The sequence below is a fragment of the Anabas testudineus genome, chromosome 19 (assembly GCF_900324465.2).
Source record: "Anabas testudineus chromosome 19, fAnaTes1.2, whole genome shotgun sequence".
Taxonomy (NCBI): Eukaryota; Metazoa; Chordata; class Actinopteri; order Anabantiformes; family Anabantidae; genus Anabas; species Anabas testudineus.
In genome coordinates, this window is record NC_046628.1 from 5,281,876 (window position 1) to 5,302,099 (window position 20,224).

Below are 20,224 nucleotides of genomic sequence, written 5' to 3' on the forward strand. Positions count from 1 at the left end.
AGAGGTTTTAACCTCCAAACAATGAAAAAAAAAACCCACTAAAAATAAGTCATGTGTGTTCAAAACCAAACAAGTCAACAGCACGTTACTAATGTCAATGTCTTCCACCGACAATCTGAATTTGTGTGCTTTGAAAAACAAAGTGAAACACATTGTTTTCTAAAACATTCGGTTTATTAAATTCTTTCAAGAGATTTGGTCCACTTATGTGATCATGAACTTCCAACCAGGGAGGAGAAAAGAGAAAACAAAGTCAAGAAGATAAATCAAAACATAAAACAACAAAATGTAAAAATACAGTACAAAAAAAAGAGGCCTTGTTTTTCCCCACTTCTTACGACCCTGGTTTCTTCATCTGAGACATTGAAAACAAGTCAAATTATTTTCTAAACCAATGCATTAAGATCTTGTTGTGGCTGTGCGAGTGTGTTGGTAGTGCAGATGAAATGACACAAACTGCAGGAAGGGAGGGGAGGGAGGAGTCACGTTAACATTTCACAGCTGAGAACCGTGTCATCTCGTTAAACTGCAGCAGGAAGAGATGATCAGAACTGATGAACTAACCCAGGATGAAAGTCAATTTAGTCAGAGAACAGCTATCCTTTATGTCAAGCATCCTAGAAACGTTTTTCTTCATGAATGCGTTGATAAATAGATTAGATGCATTTTATTTCATTGCGTTATGCCTGCTTCACCTAGCACAGAGGTCCAACATCCACAGCAGAAAAAATAAATGCCCCAGTGCCTGAGGACTATCACAATAAATGAATAAATACCATAAGCAACGAGAGCCAGTCTGAGGAGGTTCCATCACTTTATGATAGAGATCAAATAATGTCTGCATTAACTAAGATGATCCCTGTTATCAATGGACTAGATACTGCAGGTATGAGAAATGTAATTAATGTTTCAGTCACGTTACTTCACTTTGCACTAGTCCACGTCAGGAAGGACCTACAACACTCACAGTCTGAATAAATCGTTCAGCTTCATCAACTTATATTTCGGAGAGATCGGGACGACATAAAGATAAAGTTTAACCATTTGATATCAAACTATTTGCACAGGTATGGATCCTATTTATCTCTTTGCAAATGCAAAGTGTTACGAGTCAAACTTTGGGTTTTGGACCAGGACCAGTGTCCACTGCCTAACAAACTCGTTTAATAAACTCAACATCATAAATCACAAGCGGCCATGTTTGCTAAGGTAGACCGACACTGTGGAACATCATAACCATGCAAGCTAAGTTTGTGTGAGACTAAAAAAGTCTAAATAATGCAGTGAAAATGAAAATGATCCAGTTTATGTGTACAGCTACAGTAACAGGAACCTGCCTTCCTTTTCATTTGTGTCATGTGTCACCTGCCTTTAACCACACACACAGAACATGCAGCACAGATTTCCAGTTTTCTTTTTTTTCCCGTATTTGTCAGTTACATCATCAGTGGAAGGAGCCTCCCCTCAAATGCTCTGTTTTTGCTGAAACAAGTTCCACTTCAACAGGTCTTGATGGCCGGCACTGAAACCGAAGCCATATTCACCATTTAACGTGACCAAATGGTACTGGTAATGAATTTCAAAATCACTCCACGCCAGCTGTTTGTCAAATATCTGGAACTGACAACAAAGAAGAGCATTTGAGTTCTAACAACATGTCCTCTATCACGCCTTGAAAAACAAGATGGGAACAAATTACTGACCACAGCAAACTCCTCCACAGCCACAGAAGAAAAAAACAGCTCCACCAACTCTTATCTAAATTACCTTATAAGGGTGTCTACATATTATAATAGGTATCAGGTATCATATACTGTATATAGTAAGCAGGATAATACAATAAGGGGTATGTATCACCTCATAGGTGTAGTATATAGAATAAGGCGCTATACGGGAGTATATAGGCCTCTATGTATGCTTTTGTTTCCAGAGCTGTCCTGTCTGGTGAATCGACTTAAACAAAAACACGCAGCACAGGCAGTGAGCAGAGAGCTCCGATTCCAGGTCAACACTGAAACACTGCGACCTGCAGCCGACAACTTGTTGAGCTGCCCGCTGTAAACCTTACAGTAAGTTGTCTGCTCACTGCCTCCCAGACAGAGCTGTGCTCTGCTGCATACACAGACGCATATTTACTGTAAATTATTATATTCATACATGGATACATATATAAAGAGTGAGTTATACAATGCAATTAACATACATACTATATCAATAGCATATAGAAGAGAAATAGAAATAGTCAATAGATAGCAATCATTATTGTCATCATATTCATCATAATACTAGCAGTAGTAGTAATACGATCCCTCAAATAAGCTAATACCTGGGCTGTTCCAGACAAGGGCTCATTAACATGATGGAAACGGCTGCTGAGTGACCAGATCTGAGGAGCTGGATAATTGAGACACTGCAGCCTTTGGTGTTGCAACCATTTCCCTGTTAATCCCCATTTATTCCCCTGACACATGTAGGGACTGCAGACTTAACATCACAAAATAGATATAGACTCATCTGTCATTTGACAAACTCATCTGAAGGTGTAGTCACTTCTCTTCGTCTCTTTCTACTTCTTAATATTGAAAGCTAATTATTAATACATAATTTGGGAACATGGGAAGCTACTTGCTGAACTGAGCTGAAGTCACTAAACATATACTTAAAACTTGAAGTGCAGCTTCTACACAAGTCTCTCCACTGTGGAGGACATTTGATACTGGATCATATTCTTCACATTCAGTTTAGCTGCTGCACTTGTGAACCAAGAAACTAACGTTTCTCACCTCCTACCGTTCTGCTCTCAATGTAAAGATAATCCACGTATTCAGCCCTGAAACTCAAATCAACCTCTGCTGCAATCCCGTCACACAAACCCTGTCTGGAACAACCCACACAGGAGGAAAAATTACAAAATAAAAGAATAATTTAAAAAAAAAAAAATCCACTATCTAGTTCAGCGATACATGTCATATAGCAATACCTCAATAACAAGAACTTCTTCTATGTAATCAATACAGGTTTTCAGGTTATATATTTATTAAGCTTAACCGCTAAGTTATCAATTAATATTAGTAGTATACCATTATTTGTAAATATGTATAATATGTGTGTATACGTATCTGAATATAGACATACCTCCATCGTGTTTCCGTCCACATTAAAGGCTACAATAAGATGGCAACAGATATCCTGCCTCTGTCTGTGTGTGTGTGTGTGTGTGTGTGTTGGTGTCACATGTGGATGTGTTGTTTATAGGCACAATATGTGGCGCGAATTGTTTCCCTGTCTCAAGCTAGCAGGTTTATTTTCGGGGCTACTGTTAACTATCAGGAAAAAACTAAAAAAAAACTAAAAACCTTTTGGTGCATATGAGGAACATAAGTTTCTACTCGAAGGCTGTGGGAGCGTTATTGGTTTTCAGTGAAACAATGACCGCAGTTCAACTGAAGAAACAGCTATTTGCCCTTACACTCAAATTATTTTCAATACTCTAACAGCTGGCTATAGAAAAATATATTCAAAAATTGTCACCAACATGTCTTTAATCATCATCTCTCAGCTTCTTAGTCTTTAAACAATATTTTTCTCTTCATTATTACTACGCACAGTTTTTTTTTCTTACCACAACTAAAATCTTCTTCTTAATAGTCAGTACTTTCACTGTGCTTCAGTCCAAGTGAGGTCATCATTGCTCAACGGGCAGCTGCAGTCTGAACTGATCTAATGCTCAGAGCAGCTCTAGCCACGAGTCTGTGTAACCCCCCCCATCACATCACATCTCTGTCAGCTGCTTACCAGCACAGTTTACGCATGACGGTGAATAGCTGCTTGGTTACTTTGGCAACAATCATTTCAAGTCATTAGCTTTTTTTACTTTAGCCACAGGTGTTTTAAAAGTTTTTCACCAATCTATTCCAGTCAAGCACGTACAGATTGACTGACAGCAACTACAAGATTCATTTGTGAGACTAGTTATGTGTCTGTGTCACACGTGGGGACGGCTGGCGGGCGCGATTACATGACGACTTACTCCAGGGTCCTTTTTCTATCGAGAAAGAGGAGGGCGGGCATGTGAGTATATTTTATATTCCACAACCACAGCAACGTTTTTTAAATCACTAATGTCTCCTCATTTTTAAAGGCCCATGCAGGCGTTACATTCATAGTGTTCTACCAATATGGCAGACAATATAACAAAGAAGTACAACTCCTCTTGGAAAAAACAAAACACTCAAAATGATTAATCTCCAGAAAACGTATTTTCACCCTCCCACAATAATCCCATGAAGGAAGGAGAGTAGGATTTGGTTCTTACACCTCTTTAAGAGGAGAGTCCTCCAAGAACCTCTTTTAATAACGCGTCAATGTTTCCACAACACTGAGAGCTTGGCATTTTTGGCACTCTAATTTTAAAATAGCAACTTTTTGTGTGAGAGCGCCAAGCTTCCACTGAGTTCTGAATTGTCACCAAGCAATATTTAAGAGCTGCGACCAGCGCACCCAAACAACAATCGTTTCAGTGCTGTGAGGACTAAAAGAGGTGCCTGGCGGACGCTCAGTCCAGAGAGCACTAGGGAATACTAGTCGATTATTTTAGTTGGAGCAAAACTAGCTGTCTGTGGAATTTCTGTGATATCATCTGCTGGAGGGGAACCTAAAGGTGCTGTGTGTAACTGCGGCATTATAAAACAAAACACTAAAGCTAAGTATGTATTTCGCTTTACGTTAATCAGTGCCTGTGGTTTGTGTATCATGTGCCGAGTGCATGTGGTTCTGTATGTATGTGTGTGTTTCTATATACTGGAGCGGGGTTAACTTCTCCGCTGTGTGTCCATCTGCTCTCACATTGCTGGCTAGAAGCTAGAGGAGGTCACACTGGTAAGATGACAGACTGTTCAGTTGTAGCTGGTGTGGCAGGCCTGTCTCATCAACACAGCAACACTCAGAGGTCATCCCCGTCTGACAACCGCCGGCCTCCCTGAAACGACACACAGCAGCACTACTTATAATTCACAAACAATAAGGGCCACTTGAGCCGAAAGAGACAACTTGAGCAAACCTTTGTACCTTTGTATAGAAGGTTCTGTGGGCAATTTCTGGAAGCAGTGTCATACTTTTCTGCATTTCTCAGGCTGCTTTTCTGCACTGAGCACATTTCTCAGGGACTTGTATCATTTCAAACAACCTCAATTGGAAATATGATTCATGTCTAGACTCTAATACAACTATCTACTTCCCTCAACAGTCATGACTTTAGTCTCTAGTAATACACTAAGATGCAAGCAGCAGCAGAATCCTCCAGTGTGTATTACTCTATCAACATTTTACTAATAAATTATTCCTGAAACAACACAGCCATATTCAGCCAATACAGAAGCCGCAGGAAAGAGCAGCTGCAGGTTTGACTGCTGTTGATGGTGTGACAGTGTAACCACTGACCATGCCATCTGTGTAATCTGCTGTTATGGTGACCTGCTTGTCCTCCGGAGGCGGGGTTACGGCGGAGCTATCTGTGCGTCTGTTCTGATTGGTGAGCTGCAGCCACAGTTCATACATCTGTTGCATGTCTCTCACTGCGGAGGGGAGAGAAAGAGGGAAAGGAGACATAACCTCAGTAACCCTGAAGACAATGTGTTATGTAAACACTGTAACAAGCACGAGTGGGGTGCGGTCAGCTTAACAAAAAAAAAACAAAAAAAAAAGGTGGTATTTATTGTGGCTGGAATGATGAAAAACAGACACGCACGAAAGGACAAACACATGTTCACGAATGTTTTGTTTTTCTTCTTTTTCTAAATTGATTTCAGGAAAGCAGCAACACGATGATTAGTGTGCACAGCTCAAACTTCACCACAAACCTCTGTGGTTCTACAGGGAACCAAAAGCTTACAGTTGTTATTCTTCATGTACGTCCAGACGTCCCTCTCCTCAAGACTGTGGGCAAATGAGCAGTTCCCAATGTAGTGGCACTTCTTCTGCTTCATCACATGCACGCACATCTGGGTGAGACACAAAGAGAAGACTACTGATTGACCAGAGATTCACTACCACAGTCATCTCGTCGTCTCTTCTGCTTTTACAAACAACCACATACCAAGAAACAAGAACAGTATTTCTTTTGTATCCTCCATTGCCCCTGTGTGTTTTAGCAGTTTCAAGGCAGTTTCGGACCAAATGATTAAAGAGGGACTCACGTCATATTGCTGTGGATAGGTGCGGGAAAAGGGCAGAGGCCGAACTACAACCCACTTCTTTTTCTCAAATGATTTCACCAGCAGAACCCGACGCTCCTTTGTCCAACTAAAGAGACCAGACATAAGTTCAAAGAAAGGAAACAAGCCTAAAAAGAGGCAGCACAGCTAACTAAACAAGAAACAGGAAGTCCATTTTAATAATCTAGTATGGGTCAAAGTGAGCGGGAACATGCAACTTTTATAATCTGTATTTTCAAAATCTCATTCACCAAAGTCAGTATTTGGACACTGCAGTAACTCCCTGTCTCATTGCTTTGAACCTGAAGAACACAGATAGGGTGAGTACGACAGGCCTCACCTGTGCCGGGCTTTGGCAGTGCAGTACTTGAGGTTCTTGTCGGGCTCGTTCACCTGTCCTTCTCTCCAGCACTGGCCACACACAAACTTCATTTTCAAATTGAGAGGCCGTCCCCTCCCCGCTACTGCTCCCAACCCTCCCACTGGGCCCACACCACCACCACCACTATTTAGGGCATCTCCCCCGGGTCCTCCTCCTCCGCACCCTCCCACCATTCCTCCAATTCCTGCTGCAGGTAAGCTGCTGCTCGGATGGATGTGGATAGGCTGAAAGAAACAACAAAGGTTAGTATATTCCTTTTTGCTCTACTGTTTTGCCAGAATGATATGATGAATATAAACTAAACAAATTCATTTTGGGTGAAGCTGGATACAGAAAGGTGGCCTGCATAATAACTGAAACAAAACTTTGTGACAACAATATTGTAGTCTGTGTACATACACTTGATTGTTGGACCATAGATTGCGCAGGTTTTGACAGTATTTGGTATTTTGTAATATTATAATTCCTAAATATAGAACAGAAAATGTCCGACCACCTCAATTCTCTTTTCTGCCTGACCTTTTGCTGCTTCTGTGCATTCTGCTCCAGCCTTTGCCAGTGCCTCTTGGACTCCTGCACCATCTCTTCATGGGTAATACCTGAATGAAACAGCAAAAACAGCTCAGCGACAATCTTTTATTTTATTAGATACTCTTGTTAATATGTAAATTTCTGTTGTAAATGTTGGCTATTCTCATCTTGTTTACTATATCAATATCTTAAAAATACAGCAGATATTTGGCAGATCTTTTGTATTACAATACTTTCAATTACACTGGAGTTCAAATATACAGATGTGTGTGTGTTCTACCAACCAGTGTCCTGCTGTAGGACCCAGCATTTCAGTTCAATGACAGAGTGTGCAAATGAGCAGCTGTCCTCCCGCTGGCAGCCGTAGCGAACTTCATGACGACACACGTCAAACTGGCAGAGGGGGTGCAGTGGACGCACCTTACTGTAGCGCACGTTGGCGGACCTCACCACATGCACCAGGCACCTGCATTTGGCAGAAGTAAAGTAAAATTCACTTTGAAAAAGACAGATAAATAGTTCTATCCAACAAATGCATATAAAAAAAATACTATTTGAACAATATCAAACTAATGCAAAACACTATATACTCACTTGTTATCGTCGAATGGGTGTCGAGCTGTGAGGTTTGAACAGACTGCTAAGTTTTCTTTGCTGCGTTTGCTGATAATACGAGGTTTACTGTCAAAACATTCCTGTAGAAAAGATACAGATAAGTCTTGTTCCGCCGAGCCAAATGTGCAGATAAAAAAAAAAAAAAAGACAAAGATAGGAATGTTTCCGAGGCTGTGACCTCACCTCACAGAGGAACATGAACATGCCCATGTGGAGCTGCAGCAGTCTGGTGACACTGAGAGCCCGTCTCTCTGTGCTGCCCAGTGGATCAAAAAGCAGCTCTCGGCTCAGTGCTCCCTTCCTTTCCTGCGTCCACACGTCAATCTCCTCCTGGCAGTAAGCAAATGTACAGTTCTCCCCGTATTGGCACTCCTGACGCTCCTGCACCTCTGCAGGACCCAGAGAGGACAGAGACGTGTAATTATCTGCTAATAATTTACTTATTTAAAATAATTTTAGCCGCTATATGTAGAAGGCAAGGAGGGGCGGTGTTGTGGTGCAGCATAAAGTTGTTTTCTGACGACTGTCGAGTTTAGCCAGCTATCTGAGGCTTATGCTAATATTATTATTAACAACAACAATAATATAATTAATTCTTCGTGGCCCTGTGAGGCCACAAAGGTTCCGGCTTCAGTGTCTTGTCCAGGGACACTTGTGGCCAGGAATCAGAGAAGGGAAGGGAAGCCACCAATCCTGGGGTGTGTACACGTCTGTAACTGAGCTACAGTCACCTCTTAAACAGAACATTCACAGTAGAGCTGCTAAATCTCTGTTGTCCTTTAGGACCAGCTATGCTTAATTAAATCATAGTCAACACAAAAGTGACAAGCTGTATAACCCGGCATCTTCAGAGCATCAGGAGCTGGATGTTAGTGAACAACATGCTACTCACTTCTATCATGTACATAAGGTAGGATATATTTATTATCTTATATAGGTACATAAGTACTATATGTATGTAAGTACTCCACCATGAGGAGACTGGGATATTGATGTTCACTAGATAATGTTACAAGATGTTTACTGCCCTACAGTTAATCCAGCACATTGAGTCAGATTTTTTTGTCTTTCTTATTTATCTAACTTGTTGTTAACTAGAACAATTCTTTAAATTGTTAATTTCCTGATTTTTCTGGCAAACATCAGCGGTTGAGAACAGATTTATTAAAATAACTGTACATCAATAAATGTTAATGATTAATAATAGTAATAATAATAATAATAATAAAAATAGATGATAGAGTTAATGTTGTCATCTATTGAATGAAAGTTTGCCTTATTAGTGCACACACCTTTACACAGTACAAATGCTCCCAGAAAGTTGTTCCGTGCAGGACGGGGCCGGATCCTTTTCCAGGTGGGATCATCTGTGTTTTTGAGGCGACACAGCAGCACATCTCTCTTGCAACGATGTGCTGCCTCTGGCTGATACTTGTAGTCCATCACTCGTGGACCTATAAGCAATAGGAGGAAAACATTATCCGTCATATTATTCACTGACTGGGGCTAATAATGACTAAATACAGCATAAACACAATTTTGGACATTACACGATAACTAAGCATGCTTGGTTTATGGGCTTTGGAAAGAAAAACAAATAAAAAGCTAAGGAGTAAGTGACCTGAACCAACCTATTCGACTGTAACAGGCGTGACAGGCCTGCCGAAACTCATGTGAGGCTGCCAGAGGATTCCTGGAGAGCAGGGAGAGGTTGGTTCCTGCTGGACCATTCTGAAGAAAAAGAGAATAGTTAGCTCTAATATAAACAAAAACTTTACTTAGCAGCCCAACTGCATGGACAGAGAAGATGTTAATTGAACAGTACCGTTAACAATTCATTTAAAACCAGTCTGACCGGCAAGAAGAATGTGTTTTATCACTCACTGCATGTGCAGCACTGTGGTTGCGTAATCCAGGAATGAAGCTGTGACACACTCGTCCCCCTAAAGACCAGAGACACGAGGTCAGACAGCATACTGTAATGGTGCTGACTCACACTGTCTGCTGTAGACGCAAGTGTGCAAAGACATTGAACTGGACCGAAATAATTCAAATCATATTAAATTATATCTGAGTCTGCCATTTAGATCTAATGATATACTAGGGCAAATTACAAATTAATCAATGCTGGATTTAGTTTCTTGCATTAAGATGAAAACAAAGACTTTTACCACTCAGCTCACCAGGGAGAGTGTACTCAGACAACGAGTCCAGCCCTCCAGCAGCAACTCCTGCCTTCCCTTCTCCATCTGTAGAAAACCCTCCCAGTGCGTCCTGCGCCTGGGTGGAGCCCTGGTCCCGCTGGGCCAGCGGCGAGTAAGGCTCCAGAGCGGGCATATCACCGAGGGAGGAGCTGAAGAAGGCTGTAGGAAGCTGTGTTGACGGGGCGGGAAGGTTGGGGGAGTAAGGAGGCCGGAGACCAACTGCTGTGTTGGGAAGGTTGGTGGGGATAGCACCCTGGACTGGACTCTGGAGCAGAAAACAGACAGAAACTTCATTTAGATAAACTAAATAAGAAAATCATTGCTGCTGAAATATTAAAACAGAAACAATGGTTGTGCAGTAAGGGTATATGGCTTGTTTATTTCTTGTCTGCCCTTCAGTCACCTCACTGACTTTCTTGGGGATGCACTCCAGAAGACTGTCTAGTTCGCCTTTGATGACACTGCTGCATTCATCCATGTGCTCCGACACTGGGACAGAGTACGGCATGGGAGGCAGGGCTTGGCTGGGGCTCTCTGACAGGTCAGTGCACGGGGTCACCACAGGGGTTGCTGGTTCATCACTGACTGGGATGGGTGTGGCCAAAGGAGCAGGGATACACTGTGCACTGGACAGGTCCGCTGCGGAGAAAAAAAACAGCAAAGGAGAAGAGAAAATAAATGCGTGAGTTGAGATTAGAGTCTGGGTGTAGGCAGATGTGTTGGTTGGTTGGACTGGTTTACCAGTCTGCCATACCTGGCCCAATGTCACTCAGAGATTCCAGTCCATTGGAGGACATCTAAATAAATAAACAAACAAACAAACTCAGGTATCCTCCCTTCCAAGATCGCAAGATCCACAAAGTGACAACAGCACTTACCTCTCCAGTAGGTTGGGATGTTTCCCCAAGACCCTCCCCTTCTGTGGGTGTGGATTCTGTCTGAGGACTGACGTAAGCTTTACGGCCCTTCAGACCCAGTTTATTGGCCAGATCCTGAGCAAGCTCACTCACCTGTCGGTCCTGGAAGATGAATTGCAAAAAGAAATGGTGCCACCTTTCAAGAATAGGTTTATTTAAGGTGAACTACAACGAGAAAGACAATATAGTCTCTGTGGTCAACAAGCAAATCATATTTATGGCTCAATATGTACACCGACAGTGACATTCACCATTTCCTGTCCAACTAGATTTGACTTATATTATTAGTATTGATGACTTACATGTGGAGCTGTAAGGAGACATTTGGTTCCACACTCATAAGCCTCTCTGAATCGTCCCAACTCCCTCAGACAGAGTGCTTTGCGATACAAAGCCCTGCGACTGCCATCTGATACGTACAGAGCACTGTCACAGTCCTGAACACCACGCTCATATTCCCTCTGATGGTGAAAAGAGGCACATTTGAGTATTATTTAGTATGGAAGAAAAAAGAGTTGAACCACTGAACTTGCATGAAAGGATTACTGGTACTAACATAGATTATATTAACATTTAACATTAGGAAACATCATTTTGAGATAGTGAGTTGTCAAATAGTAAGAATAATATTTGTGCAAGTTTAAGTGCTAAAAGCAGTTTTTAAACAAACAATACAGAATTTTCAAACCCTGTTGTTTACTGTCACATAAAGCATTTAGGCTCCAGACACAGTGGGAATTAAACTGATCAGAACAAAACACAGAAACATTATTGTAAGTTCTCATAACTTGTGGTGATATACACTCAGTACTGTGTATGAATAAACTCTGAATTCAATATTAGTATTGGTCTAATATACATCATGAATATATATCCACTGCTGTGTTTTCTATACAACTCCTTGAGCATCTTCAGGTGACACCCCCTCCCTCCTCCCTCACCGTCTGGTAGGAGGCAGCAGCTCTATTCACATAGAGGCTCTCCAGAAGCTCATGAGGGATGACGAGGGCCTCAGCCTGGGCGTAGCGGGCAACACTGATCCCCTCCCCATATTGCTGGCTGGCCTGGCGCCAGTCCCCATCCCGAAAGAAAGAGTTACCCTCATCAAGCAAGTTACAAACCAACTGGGTCAGAAATGCCTAAAAGGGAAATGTTTAAAGAGATTGTAAAGATGAAAAAGCAAGCTTGAGAAGTAGTGTGACTGAAACAATTATGAGCAAAGTAAAATAGACTAAAATGTAACTATGGCCATGCTGGAGTCTGCAAGTAAATAGTGTAGGTACTGCAGGCTGATGACAAAAAGTTGTAAATGACAAATCTGAAGCTCAAAACAAACCTCATAACTCTCTGGCTCTGGGAAAGGCAATGATGACCTGTAAACAGAACACAAGACACTATCAGTCTTCTACATTTACAGATCATCTGCACTTTAGTCATGACACCACTGTTTAGCTGTAAAAAAAAAAAAAGCCACTGATAGTCAGTAATAGTAGTTCACTTACTGGATGAAGCTCATTGCTTTCTGAATCTCCTCTCGTCGCTTCTGTCGTTCAGAGTCCATAGCCTGAAGGCGAAGACAACGTTTATCTGCTGCAGTTTCAGACTAATAACCGTTTCAAGAGTTGCGAAAACGACTGTGAAAATATCCACACATCAGTTTCGTATCCTGATGTTTACCGTTATGATGTACAGCTGGTAAAAACGAGTTCAACGCTGCTTAATACTTGCAGTCACCTTAACAAGCTAAGGCCTCCAACACACGCTAAGCAATCCCCGGACTATCGTAAATGAACCACCGGTTAGTTAGCTAAGTTACAATAACAGCTCCACATATCTGACGATATTGTAATTTAGTTCAAATTTAGGAGGGATTGGGAAAATGTGGTGGAAAGGGAACGTAATATACCCGTTAGCCCTAACAATATTGGAAGATGATTAGCTAACATCGTGTGAAATTAGACTTGGCTGCGTATAACGTTAACTGTTATTGAACGCCATCTGCAATCATCATGATGGATGTAAAATAAATAACTTGAGCTACATCGCGTTAACTGCTAATGGCGTTAGAGTAAGTTACCTTAGCGCTGCTACCTGAGTTTGCATACTGGTGGTTAGGATTAGCCAGCTAACACTTCTTGCTCACTTAGGCTAAATGCTAATCACTGTATCATTAATTTAGCTAACTTACGTGGTGTTGAAGCAAATAAAGGAATCATTCAAAGTGTTTGATTGTGTCGTGTAATGTACAGTTTACAAATGTTAAAGGCGGAGCTGACAGCTATGTCAGCTAAGGTTACACTGCACATAAACTAGCTTCCAGGTAAGTTAGCGAAGAATTTACTAGTGGAGTGCCAGCCCACACTTAGCTAGCAAGGCAACTCACCGAGAGTTTGCTAAGTCACTGCGCTTTTCAGATCTGAGATAGCTTCACAGAACGTCGCCGGTAATGATCGGAAGAACCACCCAGCCAAATATCAGTCAATATCCAGGCGCATATTTGTAAGTTTAGTGTCCCTGTCATTGGTGAGTGGACGGAGCAGTAGTTTCTCTGCGATACGGTTCCTGCTTGGATGCTGGGACGCTAACGTTAGCTAGCTAGTGGCTAACTGTTTTGGCCAGTGCAATATCGCAACAAGTAGCTAGGAGAAGCCTGACCACAAGAGGACAGCAAAAACTGTGTCACAGTGTTAGTTGAGTTGCGTCTACGTCCATAATACTGGTAAAATATTAAATCATTTCCTTACGTAATTGTAGTAAAGAGTATAAAACAGTATAAGCACTAAATAAACTGTATAACATAACGTAAGCACAAATATTCGTTGTGCAGGGTGACCATTTTATTATCACAGTTGCAATAAAACTAATTATCATTTTGTGTTACTGTTATGTTTTTGCTCTTGGAGTTTGTAATCTATGGCAATGAGTATTGTGCAAGATGATTTTATGGTTGTCAACTCTTAATGGGAAAATTGATCTCAGGTCAGATAAATATGTGCAGTAAAAAGTATTATATTTTCTATGTAAAACACTAATTTGTCTACAAATTCGTCAAAGTAGTAAATAAGGGTATAATAGGAACACAAGCTATCAACATATCGCCACACGAAAAACTAGTTGAGGCAGTGACGGCAGATGGCGCTAAAGCAACTGTTGACGATTAATTGTATTAGACGTTATTAGAATCAACGAAGAAGAAGAAGAAGAAGAAGACGAGCGGCATGACGTCACATGCTTCAGCAGCCGGCGCGCAGCGCGGAAGGAGCGGCGTGTGTTCGCTGTTATTTTACTGGAAACGACTTTTTGTGGTAAATGTCCATATTAACAGCAGCTTTCTGTCTTCCGCTGAGAGCTTCATGACTTCTCCAGAGGCTGAGAAACACGATAAGTCATTTTAGAAAGTTAGAACTCCGGGTCACATCGTTAGTTTAACTAATGGTCAACGTTTTCCTATGTTGCGCACTATTACTAGCTAGCACCGGTGAAGCTAAAAAGCTAATGCAATGGTTGTTGATTGGTCGTTTAAACGAATGATGTTAGAAAATACTCTTAAAGATGTATCACTGTACTATTTACTAATTTGGTAATAATGGTACTAAAATGTAGTCCCGCTTTCTGTGATCTGACTTCAGTATGTCTCTATAGAGTCATTATGGCCTCAGACGACATTGCTCAGCTGGCTGATGCTCTTTCCAAAACCCATGTCGGAGATGGAGACTTGAGCTATAAAGGCCTGGGTCTGAAGCTGGATAACGCAGAATCAGGTCAGAAGCAAAGAGTCATTTAGTTTTGGTAGACAAAAGGTACTGTTCACATCAGGGAACAGGTCCCTGTCCATTTCAGACCTCATAACTTGATAACTGTGCTTTCAGTGGAGGAGCTGGTCCGTGAGATAGAGCTGTACAAGGATCTGAGAGCTTTGCGCCTGGAGGGGAACACTCTGGGAGTAGAGGCAGCTCAAGCCATTGCCAAGGCTCTGAAGAGCAAAGACCAGCTCCAGGTACTCTTTAATTCATAATTAGAATTAGCTATGATCTAAAGCCATACATAACCCGAGGCCAGCTAAACTGTCAGTGTATTACTGGTAATAACATTTGAATGTGGAGACATTAATATAATAAACAGTACATTATCATGGATTTAGGCTGATGTTGTAGATGGCTGAAGCTCACCCATAAATTGTGCAGTGCACACCTTAACTCTTTCTCACTATAACTAGATATTCAGATTTGTTTGATGAATGCTAATTAGTGCTTTCGTGCATGTAGTAGCGCAGGTTGATGCTTTACTATAGTTTGTTTTCACACCAGTCACTATTTTCTTAACAACTCTTTGCTTTTACAGAGATGCTATTGGAGTGACATGTTCACTGGAAGACTGCGCTCTGAAATCCCAATAGCTCTGGTGAGAACATCAGCCACTGTTCATTGGATTTTCAAGATTTGTGATAAAATGATTTAATATACAGTACATCTTCCATGAATACACATTTCACACATCATGTAACACATGTTTTAGTCACTTCATGTTTTGTTTTTTTTGTAGTAATTTTAAGAATACATTTAACATTTCTCTAACTAGCGGTCCCTGGGAAGTGCAATAATGAGTGCAGGAGCCAGGCTGACCGAGTTGGACTTGAGTGATAATGCCTTCGGGCCAGATGGTGTGAAGGGAATAGAGCAGCTGCTGAGGAGCCCTTCCTGCCACACCTTAAGGGAGCTGAGGCTCAACAACTGTGGTATGGGGATTGGTGGCGGAAAGGTGTGTTTACAAACAACAAATGAAAGCCTTCAGATAATAAAGACAAATAGTATAATACTTTATACATGTTCCACACAGAATTGGATTTGTTGAAAGTAATGGTGCTGTTTCATTTGTGTAGATCCTGGCTGAAGCTCTGACCTGAGTGCCACAAAGAGTCATCAGCCCTCGGAGCTCCACTCAGACTGAGAGTGTTCGTTGCGGGAAGGAACCGCCTGGAAAATGAAGGAGCCAGCGCCCTAGCCAAGGCTTTTAAGGTGGGCCTACCAAACACTAATAGATACAAATTGATTGATATGTGTTTTAATACATGAACTAACACTATAAAACTACAGTAAGTCTTTCAAAGTTGTTAATTTGATGTTTTGATGCTAGCGTGAAGTAAGAGCAGTAACACTCTTTAAAAGTTGAGAAGTCATGTATTACAACATGTATTCAAACTCTTAACTTATATATGTATTTGTGTAATTGTGATTCACGATTGTTCATTACATTTTATTACATTTCTGAGACATTTCAAACTTGTAGTGGCATTAATTTTGTATTTGTACTAAAATTATGTGATTACAAAGAGTAAAGATGCATAAAGAAGCCACTTAGGTACAGTGTTTTAACTCTTTAGTTTTTCTGGACAAGTTCATAGGCAGCCTGGAGGAAGTCCACATGCCACAGAATGGTATCAACTACTCAGGTGTGGTGGCATTAGCTTTAGCCATGCAGCACAACCCAGAACTCCGTGTCCTGAACTTGAAATGACAACACTTTCTCAAAGAGAGGAACACTGCCATGGCACAGGTGAGGCTTGTTTGTTTCCAGGTATCTAGTGCATTTGAGACAAATTATTTCTAAACATGGCTTCTGCCTGTCCATCATGTAGGCTCTGCGGGTCCTGAGGAACATACAGGTGATCAACTTTGGTGACTGTCTGGTCCGCAGTGAAGGAGCCATCGCCCTCGCTGCTGTCCTGACAGAGGGACTGCCGATCCTCAAGGTCTGTTCACATTTATGTTTTGGGCTTTGTGTTTGTCTGTGTCTGGTTTATAAACAGCCAGATTATATTTGTCTGTTATAAACCTTGTTTCCAGGAGCTGAATCTGTCATTTGGTGAAATCACAGAAGCTGCTGCTCTAGTGGTGGCTCAGGCTGTCGTGGACAAACCTCACATGGAGAAGGTGGATCTGAACGGTAGGCACGCTGCTGGTGTCAGTTTAGCTGCATCTGTTACCTGAGGTGTCATGTGGTCTTGTGGTAATTTAAAAAAAAAAGAAAAGTTATGGAATTAGTTTAAATGTAAACAAAAATGGGGAAATTATGAAGATTTTAGATTTTTGTAAACCAGAAAATAAAATGAGAAATTTGTGACTCTTAACAGGTAACTGTCTAGGAGAAGAGGGGTGAGGCTTTGAGAGAAGCTATGGAGAACATGGACAAAGGAGACATGTTGGCATCACTTAGGTAATTTACATGATAATTTACATTGTTTGTGTGATGTAGAGTAATCCAGTGACTCTGTCCTGAAGCTATCGTCCACTTTCTTCACTACAACAACAAATTGTATCTCTGATGAGCAACTAAATGATGACTGAGCAGAAAAAAAATGTTTTCACTGTAGTGATGATGAGGGAGAACCTGATGAAGAAGAAGAGGATGATGACGACGATGATGATGATGATGCTAGTGATGAATGTAATGAAGACCACGAGGATGACTATGAAATTGTGAAGGAAAATGGAGTGACAAGAAAAGAAGACAGCCCTACTAAACCTCAGTGCTCGGTATGATACAAGATATATTTTATGTACTTTTTTATTTAGTTATTTTTATTTAACTAGTGTCATATTGTGCTTAACTTGAAAGCCTGAACAGTATTTTCACTTTATACAATTTTTCTTTCATTATTACATTAATTCATAATGTCATGACATACTCAACAACATTAAAACTAGATTCTTTCCATGTTTCTTGTGACTTGTGTCCATTCTCAGGTAGAGATAATGTCTTTCCTCAGCTGCCCCTCTGCAGAGAAGCTTATTCAGCTCGGAGAGATGAGGACAAATCTGCACCAACAGGTGAGAATTTTTTGAAGTTACTTTTTTTTGGTTGTATAATGAAAACGATCGATTTTTGATGTTTACATGTACAAACTAAATTCTTTTGCATCTCCTGTCTCTCCAGGTTGAAGAGTCTGACCCAAACAAGGCAGCTGATATTTTTCTGAAAATTGCTTCTTTGTACAATGAGGAGCCTGAGAACAAGGCAGCTGTCCTTGAAGTTATTGGTGAATAAAATGCTACTTTAACGCATGTTATTGTTGAACTGTGTAGCGTACAGTATCTGACAAGTTACGCACCCAGTGGCAGAAAACAGAAAAATACTACACTGGTGTTGAACATACAGTTTTTTGACGCTGCATGAATTGTTACTTGCTGTGTCATTCCACAGATGCTGTGTTGAAAAAGCTTCTCTCTGGCACCACCCTTCAGTCGTATTGCTTCCTCTCCACGCTGCTGGTCAAGATGGGACTCCTTAAGGTACAGTGCTGCTGTATGTGATGAAGTTCAAGAAATAAAATAAAGTACACCTCCCTGAAAGACAGTCAATCACAGTTAAGACATGTAAATCATGAAACTAATACATTTAACGTTAGGGAAACTGTATATTTTGGTGGTGAAAAAACCCAAGTCAGTGGATGAGCGAACCGTCAATTTGGAGAATCTGTTCTGTGTTTCAGGGAGAAGGGAAAATGAAAAAGGTGCGCTGGTCTCAGGTCAGCTGTTGTGTTTGGAACATGCTGTCCAGCAGGACTACTTCTCCCTGCACCACGTCTCACTGCTTCACACCTTCGTATCCAAGTAAGAACATTTTTCTAACTTTTAACTCACGTCTCTGAGTAGAATCTCCTCGCTGTATTATGCTATGACTGGATGCTTGTTTTCTGATTCTATTTACCAGTGATGTGCAAATGAAGCAATGAACCAGTATTAAACACTTCACTAGTTGTCTCGAAAATGGGTTAATTCATTCAAACAAAGCTTTGTTTCAGTGACATCAGTCTTGCACTGCGAAGAAGTATGAAATGGATTGAACCAGTCACTTGACACTAATAACTAATATTTGCCACAACCAGACACAAACAATGGTCTGTTTTTATAAGTTGTTCATTTTTGATGGAGGAGAACTCAGATTTCTGTATGTATGTGCAGAATCCAACCAACCAGATTGTTTAAGTGCATTTAAATTCAGCTTTCTCTGAGTAACCTGGTTACTTGCACATGTAAACTCATTTAAGAAAAGTAGTTCACTGATAGGAAGTGGGATATGCTCTTATTTGTTTGTACTGATTAATGCTGTTGCCTGTATTATCACAAATTTCCCTAAAATATCGTTCTATAATTTTGAGTCTCGCCCATAGTGTCATGGCTCGAACAGTGAACATGTTAGCAACTATATTCATCTCAGCCTGATCGTCAGAGTGGTCTCCCACTATTGCTTACATAAAGTTAAAAAAAAGCGTGGCCCTAAAACAGTTAAACAATCATGCCAATAATAACAACAACAAATAACCGCTGTAGCTTGTATAGGTTGTCTGCTTTTAGTAAAAGAAATTGTAACCAACAATTAGTGGGTTTTAAAAAGACATTATCCATGCTTTTTTACTTAAAGTGATATGAAGGAGGTATGAAACCTGATTATATGTAGCAAGATTATTCAATTAATACTGACAGCAAGGGTGTTAAATTTCCTCACCCTGCCTGTGGGTATAAAGTGCTAATATACGTCGAGTCAAATGGCCAAGGTGTGTGTGAGAGCCCTGAGAGTATTTCCACGTGCCTTTTTTGTAGAGCTTGAAGACACGTGTGAAGCCGATCACTGACCCCCGAAGCAGACAGGGCAGGTCTCCACTGATCCCTTACAGCTCAGTCATACTTAGACAGTTTAGAGGACCGCGTGTACAGTGATGGGGTAGTTGGCTGCACCACTTTAAGATAATCCATAGAGAAAAATGAACCACCCCCCCCCCCCCCCCCCCCCCCCCCCCCCCCCCCCCCCCCCCCCCCCCCCCCCCCCCCCCCCCCCCCCCCCCCCCCCCCCCCCCTCGACAACTGCCGTACAAACAGATCGTAGACGTTGCAGACAGAGCAGCTACAGTTTTAAGAAACCTATGCTGCTCTGCCTTATTCCCCAACTGTTTGAAAAAAACTAGAGTACTGAGCTGCTCCCAAAACAGCAGTAGGTAACCCTATTATATTGCTTTCCCATTGAACGAGTGCGAAACTTATTTTTAGCATTTTTTTCTGGAAAATTTACTTTGATATTCATTAACTGCTGCTGCACCAACGGTACGCAAATAAAAAATGCTGTGACTGGGTTAAAAAAGGTATTTCTATTGCAGGTACAAAACCTTTTGGACACACACGAGGTTTAAACTCCAAACAATGAAAAACAAAAACACACTAAACATAAGTATGTGTGTTCAAAACCAAAACAATGTCAACAGCACGTTACTTAATGTCAATGTCTTCCACGACCATCTTATTTGTGTGATTTGAAAAACAAAGTGAAACAACATTTTGTTTTGTTGGTTTTTCTAAAAACATTCGGTTA

General features: G+C 41.1%; 1 protein-coding gene and 1 pseudogene across 4 annotated transcripts; one reads left to right on the top strand and one right to left on the bottom strand.

Annotated features, from left to right (window-relative positions):
* Positions 1-685: 685 nt before the first annotated feature.
* Positions 686-13,496, bottom strand: LOC113156233 (zinc finger CCCH domain-containing protein 7B-like). Of its 4 annotated transcripts, none has more exons than XM_026351231.1 (21): positions 13,245-13,496; positions 12,364-12,425; positions 12,198-12,234; positions 11,803-12,000; positions 11,164-11,322; positions 10,823-10,963; positions 10,699-10,741; positions 10,357-10,583; positions 9,912-10,209; positions 9,625-9,683; positions 9,372-9,471; positions 9,033-9,194; positions 7,924-8,129; positions 7,720-7,820; positions 7,410-7,591; positions 7,114-7,193; positions 6,553-6,818; positions 6,195-6,300; positions 5,891-5,999; positions 5,440-5,573; positions 686-4,978 (listed from the first exon to the last, which is right to left on the bottom strand). In XM_026351231.1, the coding sequence occupies exons 2-21, from the start codon at positions 12,420-12,422 to the stop codon at positions 4,943-4,945; spliced, it is 2,703 nt and encodes a 900-aa protein (XP_026207016.1). In that variant the 5' UTR covers positions 12,423-12,425; positions 13,245-13,496; the 3' UTR covers positions 686-4,942. The 4 variants fall into 4 exon arrangements, with proteins under 4 accessions (XP_026207016.1, XP_026207018.1, XP_026207015.1 ...); XM_026351233.1 differs by having other exon boundaries at positions 5,473-5,573; positions 10,348-10,583; XM_026351230.1 differs by having other exon boundaries at positions 10,348-10,583; positions 13,245-13,495.
* Positions 13,497-14,095: 599 nt separating this feature from the next.
* On the top strand, positions 14,096-18,496 carry LOC113155927 (annotated as a pseudogene).
* Positions 18,497-20,224: the final 1,728 nt, after the last annotated feature.

Excerpts from the sequence above, each read along its gene's own strand:
- LOC113156233 (XM_026351230.1), bottom strand. The coding sequence starts at position 12,422 with ATGGACTCTGAACGACAGAAGCGACGAGAGGAGATTCAGAAAGCAATG. Across the intron at positions 9,684-9,911 it reads TCTCCCTGGTGAGCTGAGTG|GGGGACGAGTGTGTCACAGC; the intron begins GTAAAAGTCTTT and ends TCTGGTCTTTAG. Across the intron at positions 6,000-6,194 it reads CCTATCCACAGCAATATGAC|ATGTGCGTGCATGTGATGAA; the intron begins GTGAGTCCCTCT and ends TGTCTCACCCAG.